General features: G+C 37.0%; 1 protein-coding gene across 1 annotated transcript in view; it reads right to left on the bottom strand.

Annotated features, from left to right (window-relative positions):
- Window positions 1-1,897: 1,897 nt before the first annotated feature.
- The window catches only part of LOC121387052 (angio-associated migratory cell protein-like), a 29,151-nt gene continuing 15,287 nt past the window's right edge, over window positions 1,898-15,761 (bottom strand). The window contains exons 5-11 of the mRNA XM_041518064.1: window positions 13,337-13,481; window positions 9,814-9,897; window positions 8,537-8,652; window positions 5,438-5,520; window positions 4,347-4,437; window positions 3,648-3,802; window positions 1,898-2,767 (exon numbers count right to left, since the gene is read on the bottom strand). Coding sequence (XP_041373998.1) covers window positions 2,689-2,767; window positions 3,648-3,802; window positions 4,347-4,437; window positions 5,438-5,520; window positions 8,537-8,652; window positions 9,814-9,897; window positions 13,337-13,481 — 753 coding nt within the window. The 3' untranslated portion in view covers window positions 1,898-2,688. The remainder of the gene's footprint in view (window positions 2,768-3,647; window positions 3,803-4,346; window positions 4,438-5,437; window positions 5,521-8,536; window positions 8,653-9,813; window positions 9,898-13,336; window positions 13,482-15,761) is intronic.

Below are 15,761 nucleotides of genomic sequence, written 5' to 3'. Positions count from 1 at the left end.
CAAATATACTGACGTCCAAAAGAAACAATACTCCGAGAGACTACTGAAGAAAACCAAAATATATGGCATGTTTAAAACATATATATAATGAGACTGGTGTTTTGGCATGTTGGGAACAAAATTTTATTCCATAAAAGCAGAAAGATATTGAACCACCATTTTATTGCCATTATCCAAATTACAAAGGAAATTAAATAAATTTTTCTTGGTATAGTTTCTTTTGGACGTCAGTATATATTGTTAGATTAATAGCAAATTATTTAATTTTATTCAGTTGGTAGTTAGTATTAAAACACAGCCATCTACCCAACCCCCATAACAATTTCTGGAATAGCCCCAATATGAATTGTTATATACATTGTATTGCACAACATGTTTTTTTTATCATAAACCAATGTATATTTTGTTATCATTTAATAAACAATGCCCGTTTTCAAATGACTTCCATTTTTTATTTGCCATGATATAAGCTAGTGTTACGTTTCAATTATTTTTGTAACAACACTTTCAAGTCTTGTCTGCCACTCTTAAGCTGTATCCTAACTGGATGCGAGCGATTATGTTAGAAATAATTGATTTCAATCGCTGTATCGCATATGGCGCGACAGATAAATCTTTTCATGTGGTACACATCTTTTCGCATCGCACATGTACGGTTAGGATGCAGCTTTAATTGTAACCGACGACGAAATCTAGCTCATTTGTTTCTATGTCTGTCTCTCTATCTCTCACACACACAACTGGTCAAGTCTCTCACAACTGGTCAACGGCCATGGTATGTGCTGTCCTGTCTGTAGGAAATGCATATAAAAGAGCCCTTGCTGCTAATGGAAAAATGTAGTGGGTTTCATCTGATGACCGAGTCGGAATTACAAGATGTTTGACATCCAATAGCCGATGATTAATCAAGCTGCTCTAGTGGTGTTGTTAAACAAAACAAACTTTAACTCTTATCTGTAGGGATATTACATGTAGTTTTAAATAAATACCCACTAAACCTGGTCAGAGTACACCCTTTTTTCACCACAAAGAAGGTGTTCGAAATGCACAGCATTTGGAAATTTAAATCCTGAAATGTAAACAAATGAGATACCAACAATTTACAACAATAATAATGTTTCTTTATTCAACATGTGACATGTTCATATGTAATAACCATGACATTTTCATCATTTCAATAATATATAAAGGGCCGTAACAAAATCAACCAAATTAATAAAGGGCAGGTTGTTTTTTGGCAATTCTTTGCTTGTGTCATTATTTTAGATTTTTGTTTGTGCGCACGCGTGCATGCATTAATTAAATCTACCGAAATGTGTCATCTGGCTAGAATATGTTATACATTTATACATATATGATTATAATACTTGCCATTTTGTTGACTAAATTGTTTAAAGGCATACTGTCACAGATTTAAGGACCTTATTTCTCTAAAAATGGATAATAAATAAATAAAAAAAATTACAGTAATTGTTGGAAACCAAATCTAGCTATCGCATCACCTTAACTGAACCATGATGGAGTGAAATCCATGTCATACCTCTCTGGCAATTTTAGTTTTTGAATTATGGACCATTGCCATAATTCAAATATTTTTACAAAATGTCATATTAATATGGTGGTTATGAGGATGGCTGAATAAAGTACATTTAGGGACAAATCAAATTATATTTGTTCAGGTAATACTTTGTTAGACCATTAAATAGGTCAGTGGTCTGTAACAATATGCCTTTAAATCATAAAGTTTAAGAACATGCCACAATGCCAACACCTTGTAACAGAATAATTTTTTATATTATTATTTATTTGGCCTATATTTTGTAACTTGTTTTGAACCATGCAGTAAAAAATTTCACAAAGCACCTAAAAAGACACTCTTGGTCACTCTCTGGCAGAAAATAATTTGAGGGTGCATAATAATGATAATAAAAACAAAACAGACCATACGTGTCTCTACTAGGTGGTTATGGGTCTGGAATATTTTGAAATTGAACTCTACAGTTCATGCACTTGACAAAATTGTCAACAGCACTTCTCTTACTATCATTTATCTAAAAATTATTAATAAAAATATTATTATTCATCAATTTCTAAGACTTTAAGGTTAGTAATGTAATGAAAGAAACTCCGAAAGTTGTTGGGTGGGGTCAACACCGAAAGTAATAAAAAAATTCTTCTGAGCAAAGAATTGTACTTGGAGAAATATGGTAGTAAAGACAGAATTTTACATTGAGAAAAATAAGGGTAAATTCTTTCTGATGCCCTTCCCCCCACTAAAATTTCAACCCATATGCCCATAAATATTGCACACACATTTTAACTTTATTATTTACTTTTTTTGGACAGGATAGAATTGATCACTCTTGCGGAACAGTGATTGGCATGGACCACAGTCATCATGGTGCCATGAAAGGAAATCAATCCATCAATACCCATCCATCATTGAGCTGCATCCACTGAGCCAACCCACCAAACAATCAGAATAAGCCAGATAAAACCAATCGACGAATCACAATAAGCTTTATGTCCAAATTGACCAATCACAACAGATCCTGCTAAGTTCTGCAGTGCGACAACAAAAGCTCAACTGAAGTCAGACAAGCCATTCAACCAATCAGAATAAGTTAGATGCACCCATCAACCAATCCGGAACACGACAGTTTTTCAACTTGTAAGAGAATTGTCCAATCAGGATTTTCCAGAAGTAGCAGATGGAAAAACCCGGGCTGTCTTGTCTTCCGACGTGGTTATTATGATGTGCCCTTTGCTGTAAGAAGAAAAAAAAAAGTTTTAAAATAAAGTATTATACAGTAAATACGATGAAATTTGCATAAAGACAGGGCTTCTAGATTATGGTAGCCCCGATCCCCATGACCAGGGCCGTACCCTGATCAAAATTACTTTTTATAAACAGATAAAACACTATACAAACTAAACCCTGAGATGTGTATGCTATTTTCTGCAATAAAAAAAAAGAGAAAAAAATTGAGATTCTAAGGGAGGCCCTGATGACTAGTGATATTCAATGTTGGGCTAATAAATAACTTCTATCGCCTTGCCCAATGGCTAATGAAAAAAGTTGTCAAAATTATGCTGCATTTAAGTCTATTTAGTAAAATATGAATATCCTGCCCACCCACTCATCCTCCAAATGTAAGGGGTTTTAAGCTCTATCTCCTTTTTACATTAGCTGACATATCCAACTATTACTATTAGTAAAATTGTATTTATTTAAAGTAGGGCCACTGAATTTTTAATAATGGCTAGTACATGACTTTTTAACAAATCTAGAAGCCCTGATAAACTGGACCCTGAAGAAACCAGAATTCTGTCAAAACCAGCCAAGTTTCACGGTCCCGGATTTTCTAAATTCTAAAACGCAACCCTCTGAACACAGGAACCTGTCATAGTAATGTAAAATGCATTATTAATTTAGTGCTTAAATTTTTTTTTTTTTTAATTAAGCAATTTAAAAAAATTTTTATATTAATTTATTATTTTTTAACGTATCAAGATGAACATTCATAGATAATTTTTAAAAATTAAATGTAAAAAAAAAAAAAAAAAAAAATTTAAAATTAAATTGTAATTGTTTTAAACTGGTATCGAGATGAACATTTATAGATAATAATGTATAAAATTCTTACAATGATATATCAAAATCTAGAATTTCTGCCGTGTGCCCTTTCCACTGTTTTATGATTTCCCCGTTCCGCGCGTCCCACAACTGGAGTTGACCATCAAGGCTGGCTGTGTACACAAACGGCGATTCCTTATCCCACATCAGCTTCACAATACCGCGCTGCAACGGAAAAAACCCCCCACAATCACTTAACAATTCCATGTCTGATTTTCATACGACATTTCACTTCACCCATTGTGGAACACTGACTGGAACAAGAAATAGCCCAATGGGGTCCACCAACAGGGATCAATCACACATTAAACAAGTGCTTTGCCACTGGGCTACATTCTGCCCCTGTGTATGGATTAAACTAATATTATTACCCATATGGTTACAAATATCTTGGTACATATCAAAGTGTTACCTCCCACTAGAACGCCAAGTGGGATGTAACACTTCGACGTCATATGATTAGTACACTACGACCTTGCCAGGAACATTAATCAACTGAGTCTAGTGATATAAACTGAAATCGATTAATGGGCAATAAATAGGATATTAAACCTGCTGCCATTTCCTATCCCTTACGAAATAATTATCATCATCATTCTCTCAAGCTTGTGACAATTTAAAATTATTTTACTGGGGACATGAACATGACACGAAATGGAAGCTTGTTTAATGTCTTATAATTAACAAATCGAATCAATCAGGTGCTTACCTCGTGGTGACAACGTTGTCTCACAATGTGAGATGAAAGATCCCAGATCTCTAACTCCCCAGTCAAATTTCCTGTAGCCACCCACGGCATTCTGAAAACAAGAATCCCAAGTAACAAACTCTTATTAATACCACAACACAAAGGAAAATCAGCTACTGGATGTTGTACAAAGGTATACTGTTACCATTTGATGACCAAGAATACTCATAAAGATCTCTCTCGATGTTCTTTTCTTTTCTTTTTTATCAGAATTAATTTGTTGTGTTTTTTTGTTATTTATTTCTGCTATATATTTTTTTTAATTTAGGTTTAAGCTTCAATAATCCTTAGAACTTGATTTGACTCCTTTACGTTTTTGGGGAGCGAGGTGGAATTTAGTTCAGTTGGTTGAGCGCTCGCCTAAGTTGCTTGTGTCGCAGGATCAAACCATCTCAGTAGATCCATTCAAGTGATCGGGTTTGTTCTCCTTCGTAGCAGTGCACCACAACTGGTCAAAGGCTGTGATGTGTGCTTGCCTGTCTGTTGGAAAGTGCATATAAAATATCCCATGCTACATTAAGAAAAATGTAACAGGTTGCTGCTGATGACGAGTCCTAATTACCAAATGTTTGACACAATAGCCGATGAATCTATGTGCTCTAGTGGTGTTGTTAAACAAAACAAAATAAACTTACTTTTTGGATCTACATTTAATCTTTACTAATTTATTGTGAGATGTCTGGTTAAAAAAGAAGAAGAGATAATTCAAAGTTTGTTTTTGTTTAACGACACCACTAGGGCAAATCATCAAACATCTACTAATTGATATACAGTCTTAGAGAAAACCCGCTATAAAATGTTTTAATGCTTTACTAGCAGCAAGGAATCCCTCATATATATTCTTTCTCACAGACAGGACAGCACATACCACAGTCTCCGATATTGCTAACTTGTGGCACTGGTTAGACCCCCCCCCACAAAAAAAAGAGAAGAAAAAAAAGGTGTCTCCCGAATCCTATGACCCAAGCACCTCAGGCGAGTACTGACTGAGCCAAATCCTGCCCCACCCCCCCCCCCCCCCCCCCCCCCCCTGGATTAAATTCAGATCTTACACTGGTGAAAAGCCGACAGCCTCTACCGACTCGCTCTCTGCTGCTGCACCTGGTTTGCCACTGCAGGGTAGTGTGGCTACAACCTGTAAATAAAACAAAACTCAATCATGCACGGTAGAGCCGTAACGATACGGTAGGTCGTGATAAGTTACGTATTCCAATACTTGGGTACTTTTCATAAAATCATCGATAATTATTAAACTGTTTAGTTCAAGTTTATGAAACATGATAACCTAATGCTTGGGAATTCCAGCAACCGAACGTCAAAACTACGTTTTCACTGCTCTACTGTGCACGTTCGTAAGTTTGTAAATTCTGCTTCAATTTTATTAAAATTAAAAAATTCAAACATGAATATATCGTATTTTTATCATCCATCAAAGGCTTTTGTAGGAGATATCGCTGGCACTATAACTTGCGATATCTCTTGCGATATTCTAAGAGATATCGCTTCTTTTGTTATGGCACTGTGTATGTTTCAGCACTAAATCCATCATTAGTTACATCAAGCCACTGCTAGTTAACGAGTCTACCGCTGCCAAATATAGTGACATTCAACCCACATTACTGACAATTGTTTACAATTATTGCAAATGAAAAGAATGATAATGGATGATAAAAAACAGCCCACCCCCCTCTTGTCTTGTGATATCATAATTTATCGGCACTCTTTAATAAAAGTATAAAAATCCTTGGCAAGCCTTGAATTTCATACTTTTATCAACTCGTGCTGATAAATTATGACATCACAAGACACTCGGGGAGTATCCTCCATGTACATTTACTACATGAAATTTTATGAGAGAACAGATGTATCACTCGGGGAGTATCCTCTTATGTATCCGATACAGCTGTCTTGAATCAATGTATCGTATCGCGGCCCTCATATCGCGATACGATACTGTATCGCTGTATCATCACAGCTCTAATGCACGGTGAACTGTGCCATGAGATCATTCTAGAAAATACCCTTTCTAAAAACAGTATTAAGAGCTGCATTTTAGTGGAAACCTATGAATGAAGCGCTATTGACTAAAAAGTAGCCTATGAACTTAACTTATGTGTGAAATTGGACAAAACCAAAAACCAAGTCTTTACATTTAAATTTTTAACAAAATCACAGTTACTTTTCATTATATTAAAGGTAGTACTAAACCAAATAACTTCAGGCTGTGGTCAAAGTTCGAGGTGCACCCAACTTTTGATAGAGCAGTTAATACCACAAGTCCTGTGATTGGTGATAAATTTGAGTGTGTTGGTTGTAAAAAAAAAAGGTTTCATCTGGGCAAACAATGTATGAAATTTTATTTCATCTAGTACCACTGTGTCAAGTAGCCTTGTGCTTGAAACATGTATTGGGTACCTGTAAAAAAAATAGTACTCGAATTTTGTGCGGAACTACATGTAGAGTAGTCATCAATACTATCCATTATTTCTAAAATGAACAGTTTGACCCCCATTTTTTTCTGATTCACTTTAAGGGTGATGGGTAATAGTATTTATATCCGGGGTATATGTCGATTGATAAGCTGCTGGAGTTTTAGCTACATACGAGTATGTTACTATTGTCGTCTAAGGGATTTGATTTGGTGGTATACACCCTAGAAGGCAATGATGATTCTATATGAATTGATAACCAAGATATGCACTGGACAAGGATTTCCCTTAATGTGCAGTCATGAAAAGTAGGTCGAGGTGACCTAGTTTTGGTATGCAACACAACACAATCCAAGTTGTATTTGCCTGCAAGGTTTGATGAACCTATATGAATTGATTAGAAAGATTTGCTTCCGAAACGAATAGTTTATGGATGGATGGACGGACAAACAATGACATACCATAATCCGACCTGTCAAAGATGAACATATAAAACAAAGTGTAAACGTAACGTATGTTTAAAATTGGACATACATCTTACAAAACCCCAAGTCCAAAGAGGGAAATCGATCCTACAACTCATCACATCTCAGGTGAAGGAAGGAAAATGGTTTATTTAACGACGCACTCAACACATTTTATTGACTGCTATATGGCGTCGGACATATGGTTAAGGACCACACATATTAAGGGATGAAACCTGCTGTCGTCACTTCATAAGCTACATGTACTGTTTTCGATTAGCAGCAAGGAATCTTTTATATGCACCATCCCATAGACAAGATAGCACATACCACAGCCTTTGATGTACCAGTCGTGGCGCACTGGCTGGAGCGAAAGAAATAAATGTTTTTTTATTTAACGACGCACTCAACACATTTTATTTACGGTTATATGGCATCAGACATATGGTTAAGGACCACACAGATATTGAGAGAGGAAACCCGCTGTCACCACATCATGGGCTACTCTTTTCGATTAGCAGCAAGGGATCTTTTATATGCACCATCCCATAGACAAGATAGCACATACCACGGCCTTTGATGTACCAGTCGTGGTGCAATGGCTGGAGCGAGAAATCGCCCAATGGGCCCACCGACAGGGGATCGATCATCTCAGGTGAGTGCTGGGCAACTAAGCTACATGTCGTGCCTAATGACGACGTAAAGTTACAGTTTGTTTTGTTTAACGATACCACTAGAGCACTGATTTATTAATCATCAGCTATTAGATGTCAACCATTTGGTAATTTTGACATATACTATTAGAGAGGAAACACGCTACATTTTTCCATTAGTAGCAAGGGTTCTTTTATAATACACCATCCCAGACAGGACAGCACATACCACAGCTTTTGATATACCAGTCATGGTGCACTGGCTGGAATGACAAATAGCCCATCAGACATCAATCCTAGACCCACAGCTCATCAGTTGACGTTTGTTTTGTTTAACGACACCACTAGAGCACACTGATTAATTAATCACTGGCTACTGGATGTCAAACATTTGGTAATTCTGTTTCTACAGAGGAAACCCACTACATTTTTCCTAATGCAGCAAGGGATCTTTTATATGCACTTTCCCACAGACAGGAAAGCACATACCACAGTCTTTGATATACCAGTCGTGGTGCACTGGTTGAAATGAGGCTCATCAGTTGAGTGCTTTAGGACTGGGCTACGTCCCGGCCTCTAGCAATGAGTTAAAGAAAAATATATACCTTTCCCGTTTCCGTATTTATCAGCTTGGCTGTGTTGTCTGTAGCCCCACTGACGATGAGTACGTTGTCATGGTGACAGGCCAAACTGACAACAGACGAGGCGTGAGCATTAGCACCTTCAAAAAAATACTAATAATAATTAAAACAAGTGAGACGCGATGCGCTGAACCGAGTCAAGGTGCAAAGCAAGTCTGGGTGAAGCAGGGAGGCGCAGGGTGGAGCAGGGTGGAGCAGGGAGGGGCAGGGAGGGACAGGGCTAGCAGGATGACGTGGTAAAGATTTTTTTTTAAAGTTTGTTTTTTGTTTGTTTAACAACACCACTAGAACGAGAAATAACCCAATGGGCCCACCGACAGGGATTGATCCCACACCGACTGCGCATCAAGCGAGCACTTTACTATAGGGCTGCATCCCGCCCCCAGTACAGATGAAGACAAGGACCTGGGAAAGGAAGACAAATGTAAATGCTGGGAAGAGACTGAGGGGATAAAAAGACATGGGTACATAACACATAGCATGGTACGGTACAGACAAATGATGTTTGCTTAAAAGTTTGTTTTTGTAACGACACCACTAGAGCACACTGATCTATTGATCAGCAACTATTGGAGGTCAAACATGTGGTAATTTTGACATATAGTCTTAAAAGAGGAAACCCGCTAAATTTTTTCATGAGTAGCAAGGGATCTTTTATATGAACCATCCTACAGACAGGATGGCACATACAGCAGCCTTCGATATACCAGTCGTGATGCACTGGCTAGAATGAGAAATAGCCCAATGGGTCCACCAACAGGAATTGATCGCAGACCAACTGTAGAAGAAAAACATATACTAGTCTAATTTAACATCAAAAAGATATCGATAAGAAAATGTATCTAAAAACAAAAATGTGAAATATTTCCATAAACAATCTATACCTTTAACAAGGAGGAAAATTGTTTTATTTAACAACGCGCTCAACACATTTTTATTTTACGGTTATATGGCGTCAGACATATGGTTAAGGACCACACAGATATTGAGAAGGGAAAGCCACTGTCGCCACTTCATGGGCTACTCTTTTTTATTTGCAGCAAGGGATCTTTTATATGCACCATCCCACAGACAGGGTAGTACGTACCATGGCCTTTGATATGCCAGTCGTGGTACACTGGCTGGAACAAGAAATACCCCAACGGGCCCACCAATGGGGATCGATCCCAGACTGACCGCACATCGAGCGAGTGCTTTACCACTGGGCTACATCCCGCCCATACCTTTAACAATGGCCATACCTGAGATTGTATGCACACATGTTGTTTTCTCTAAATTCCAGATCTTTATCACTCCATCCTGGTAGCCAACGCAGGCTCTTTTACCTGAAACAAAAGGAATATTTGTTGAATGACACCCAAGCACATTATTCAGGGATTCTGCCAGAAAGAAAGTTTTGGGTATGGCACTATGGAATTGAATATTTACAATGTGTGTGCTGAATGCAGCCGCAGTCAACAGGGGTTATGCGGGGCCTCCCCCAGAAAGAAGATGGGTTAGGTTTAGGGTTAGGGCTAAGAAAATCATACAGTAATGATAAGAGTCATTCATTTTGTCAAAAGGTTAACTTAAAATAATAAAATCGGTAAAAACATTTTTTAAATTGGGTATGGTGCCAGACCCGTTTTACCCTCAGGCAGAAACCCTGTTATTATTCTTTACACAATGGTATTGAAAGAACTCAGCCAGGCTACAGTCAAAGACACAGACCATGTGCAAAATACCTACAATATGTTTACAAATGTGGCTTTGTGATCACACCAACAGATGTAATGTAACAAAAACAAATAACACCACGCCTGTTAGATCACCAGTTTTGATTTCGTTTGCCACACGATGTTGATCACTTGGCCAACCAAGTGTCATTAATAATGTCTTAGTCAAATTTATATCTACCATTTGAAGCGTATATTATAATATTGTTAAACAATAATATTTTGTTCCATATGGTTGGCAGACTAGTTGACATTCTGGTGGGCTGTTACGTTTTAGTTGGTTCTGGTCTAGAGGGCTAGTGAACTATTCTCCATTTCTGCACCTCTGCTTAAACAGTTCTGCTGAACAGTACCAATTTTTTTTTTAATTCAATTAAAAAGCTAAACAAATTATTTTAAAGGTGCAGACCCTAGTTTCAACCCATAAAAATGGACACTATGTTTGGTTAATATACGAACCTGTAACACATTTGAATAAAGTTAAAACAAGACTGAAACAAGAGTCTGTGATGTTGAAACGGTGAAATACCCTTAAAAAATAGACTAAAACGAGACTACATACATGTGTTATTTCTCAGACACACGTGCATTTTTAAAACCATGAAAAATGCATTTGGTGGTATTTGAAAGACCAGGATGACCAGAAACACCTCGGTTGTACGGAAATGGATAATCTAAGCAATACAATATAAATAATGTTTGATCTCAGTGATCACAAATGGCTCTAAATAGTGATAAATATGCCGTAGTTTAAATAGCAGGGTCTGTCCCTTTAAATTTAATAACAAGAATGCCGTGACACTGAATGTGTCACCTATCAACAACATTTTCGGTGAATTGTCAGGTGAACATCTGTGATACATGTGCAAATATAAACCAAATTTTATGGACCAAAGACTTATAGTGTGTAAGAAAATTATCTAAACGTGCAAGTTAAAGTTAAACTTTAACGCAAAAGTTGAAGCCTTTTTACATTGTAGAGGCAAGACAAAAATTGTAAAAATTGTAAAATCTCTGTTGAGTGTTAAACCCATAGATGGCAAAAGTAACAATGTGGCTAAAACTCCTACATGCAGTGTATCAATCGACATATACACCACAGATATAAATACCACCACCCCTCACCCTTAAAGTGAATCAGAAACAAATTGGGGGTTAACCTCAGGCCATAGAGTTTCAAATTTCATGGGAAACGCCTTTTTTCAGTTCCGTGCCTTGTGATCATGGGAACCTATTGGAAACTGATTTTAGGTTCCGTCGAATAGTCGTACTCAATATAATAATCATGGGAAATGCCTTTTTTCAGTTCCGTGCCTTGTGATCATGGGAACCTATTGGAAACTGATTTTAGGTTCCGTCGAATAGTCGTACTCAATATAATAATCATGGGAAACGCCTTTTTTCAGTTCCGTGCCTTGTGATCACGGGGAACCGATTGGTAACTGATTTTAGGTTCCGTCGAATAGTCGTACTCAATATAATAATCATGGGAAATGCCTTTTTTCAGTTCCGTGCCTTGTGATCATGGGAACCTATTGGAAACTGATTTTAGGTTCCGTCAAATAGTCGTACTCAATATAATAATCAGGGGAACCACTTTTTGGGTTCCGTGCCTTGTGATCATGGGAACCGACTGGAAACCGTTTTTAGGTTCCGTCGAATAGTCGTACTCAATATAATAATCATGGGAAACGCCTTTTTTCAGTTCCGTGCCTTGTGATCATGGGAACCCATCGGAAACTGTTTTTAGGTTCCGTCGAATAGTCGTACTCAATATAATAATCATGGGAAACGCCTTTTTTCAGTTCCGTGCCTTGTGATCATGGGAACCTACTGGAAACTGATTTTAGGTTCCGTCGAATAGTCGTACTCAATATAATAATCATGGGAAAAAAAAATTCGGTTCCATGATTTCACCGACACACTACCGGAAACGATCATTTCCGTGATATCCGAAGGCCTGTAAGCTGCTCATTTCAGAGATAACGGGTAGCGTCTATGACTACCCTTAGGCTAGCTCCGCAAACAAAATTGTCACACTATTTTTATCTTTTTTTTTTTATTCCACTGCCCCCTTTCCTTTCTCTTCTTTGAATTCCATCTCATTTCTTCTCGATCTGGCAACTCCTCCTATCTTTCAACTTCTTTCGCTGTCCACCTCCACATCCCAGTCCTTGTCTCTCCAACCGCGACACGTGCTTGTCTCTTGTGGCTATTTGTGCCACTCACCTGCCATTCCCCATCAGCTTTTAGCTGTGGGCTTAGTCTGACCACTTCGGGGAGTGTTCAGTAGTTACTTCTGGCATTGTTAAGGCACTTGTAATTGTCACACTATTTTAGAAGAACCCTGCACGTGTTTCAAGCACAACAGTAGTTGGTACATTGACATTAATTCAAATTAAATTACTGGAAATGCTGACAGATGGATACCAGACAAAGCTGTATCAAAAAGGTTCCACTCAAAACGTCATAGCAGAGTTAAAAACAAAAATGTTGCTAATAAAGGATAAAAAATATCGGCTGAATTTTGCCTCCACAAATTATTAATTTATCTACATTGCCTCTACCTTACAGCCCTCAAAATTCATGAAGGCGTTCAGCAGTGCTGTTGCAACAAGCTGTTGGAAAACTCATCTGCAATGGCTATTTTATCACTTCGGGAATTAACCTATTTAGGCCTAAAAAAAAAAAAAAGGTGTTTCAAATTTCATCCTTGAAAACAATAGGTAAGTAGGATTTTTTTTTTTTTTAAATCTAATCAAACCGAAAAACCGTAATCGGCTGAGGTGTTCCAAATCTAGTTCCCTAATTGAAAAAAATCAGGGATCATGATTTGCTTCAAAAACTTTCAGGGTCGCTACATAAAATTAGGGTAGGTCAGGAAACTGGAAAAACACTTTTTTTTTTTTTTGCCGTATGTTACTATTTGCTACAATTAACTGCCTTTGCAAGATGATCTGAATTTTTATAACTACCTACATGTGATTCACCAAAGATGTTATATTATGAAAAGTTGACACAAAACTTCAAACAATAACGATTTGCATACCATCTGGGCAGATAACTCCGCTAGCTGCCGACGGGCCGTGACCTGGAAATGTTTTTGTTTCTTCTGAGGATATCTTAAACATCCAAAAGTTTCCGTCGGAGGTGCCAGCAAACAGCACGTGTGAATTATGGTGCCACTTTAACCACTGCAAAATAAACAAAACATACATCATTGTTGACCTTCTGACTTGGCAGCGTCGGAAGCAATTAAAACTTGGTACAGCCATGAAAGCAATGTATATAATGAGATCTATCCTTTGAGAAAAAAAAATTCTGTACTGTTTCCGACACCCCTGTGACTACTGCAGGTGAGGTATCTCGCCAGAGATCATGCCACTCGACATACTGTACAACTATATACAGTGCATTCCCCAATACATATTTCACGCTGTTTTGCACAAGACACTCACCAGAAACAATTATATAACATGAAACTGAAGACAATTCAGTTTCCTGTATTTTTAGTTTTTTTGTTTTTCAATGGAAAATACCTCAGAATTTTGAGTTGAAAAAGTGGTTTTTGGCAAGTATTTTCGATTGACAATTATCGCGGTACATCACGGTCATTTTCAGGGATCGATAACTGATTGTGACAGCTAATTTGATAATATATTTGATTGTTTTACCAACAATGAAAATCACCAAATATTGGGATACGAATCATAGTTCGTGGGGGGTTTTAAATTCTGGTCAGAAAACCACAGACTGTTATCAGGAATAATGGACATAAATACAAGACAGCTGGCCATAAATGCCCGTAAGTAAAACGCAACTTTAAAAAAAAAAATGAAAATAATACTTACCGATTCAAATATGAACTTTATTTTATGTATTTATAAAACATTTAAGTGAATATATGTGAGTAAAAATTATAACCGTGTACCCACTCAACATGGTTTTTTTGTCAAAAATTAATCCAGTAGGTTAAATAGATGGTTCTGATTTTACAGCCATTGTGACATGTTTCCGACTAATAGAGCATTTTAACAACTGAAGATATACGTTAGATATAAAAAAGTTTAAAGTCTGTTTTGTTTAACGACACCATTAGAGCACATTGATTTATTAATCATCAGCTATTGGATGTCAATCATTTGATGATTTTGACGTATATACTTAGAGAGGAAACCCACTACATTTTTTTCGATTAATAGCAAGGGATCTTTTATAAGACAAGATTGCACATACCACAGCCTTGATATACCAGTCGTGGTGCACTGGCTGGAACGAGAAATAGCCCAATGGGTTCACTGACTGGGATCGATCCCACAACGACTACACATCAGGCAAGCACTTTACCATTGGGATAAATGTTAAGATACATTTTGCAAAAACTGGTATGTGTATCTTCAGTGTGTATCTTTCTAATTACTCTGTACTAGCTCAAACTGAAATTTACCTCTTAAAAAAAGTGTACATACTTAAAATAATATGCAGATTACATGTGGTTTTCCATTAGTTAGAAAGGTGCTTTTCATATTTGGCCGTTTCTGAATTGACGATACATGAGCAGTACTGTCTTTAGTTTGTGCCTGGTGTGTTGTCTGTTTTTCTTTTCACTTTTAAACAATATTTATTACAATGAGCATTCTGAGACTACTGCTAAAGCAATACATATCCCCTACAAGGCCCAATTTTGTTTTGTATCTCCTAAATTCAGGGGCCACAACTGTGAACAATGGGTCAATCAATCGCCATGAAAGTTAAACTTGATCTGTAACAGTACTGGATAAAGCAATATACACAATTTCATCCCAATATCTTCAGGCATCGCAACAACAAAAAAAGGTCCGGAATTTTTTTTCCACTTCTCTTTAAGTCCAAGAGCCATAACTATGTGAAAAATAGTTAAACTGCCATTAAAGTCAAACGTGTTCTGTAACGGAACTTGATAAAGCTGTATAATTTTTTTTAGCTCAACATCTTGAGGCACTGCAAAATAAAGTCCGGAAATTTTGAGTGGATTGATTAATCTGTCCTCTAACCTAAGATTTTTGGGAACAATTTAAGATATTACCATACTGATAGAGGGCTCACTAATTTAGGGCTTTAGATCTGATTTATTTAGGACTTTAGATCTCACTAATTTGGGGCTTTAGATCTTATTAATTTAGGACTTTAGATCTCACTAATTTAGGGCTTTAGATCTTATTAATTTAGGGATCTTATTAATTTAGGGCTTTAGATCTCACTAATTTAGGGCTTTAGATCTCACTAATTTAGAGCTTTAGATCTCACAAATGTAGGACTTTAGATCTCACTAATTTAGGGCTTCAGATCTCACTAATTTAGGTTTTTAGATCTCTCACTAATTTAGGGCTTTAGATCTCACTAATTTAGGGTTTCAGATCTCACTAATTTAGGGTTTCAGATCTCACTTATTTAGGGCTTTAGATCTCCCTAATTTAGGGTTTAGATCTCACTAA

This window comes from Gigantopelta aegis, chromosome 13, assembly GCF_016097555.1.
Source record: "Gigantopelta aegis isolate Gae_Host chromosome 13, Gae_host_genome, whole genome shotgun sequence".
NCBI classification, from domain to species: Eukaryota; Metazoa; Mollusca; class Gastropoda; order Neomphalida; family Peltospiridae; genus Gigantopelta; species Gigantopelta aegis.
The sequence above is the reverse complement of the archived record's forward strand: the minus strand, read 5'-3'. Positions and strand labels throughout refer to the sequence as shown.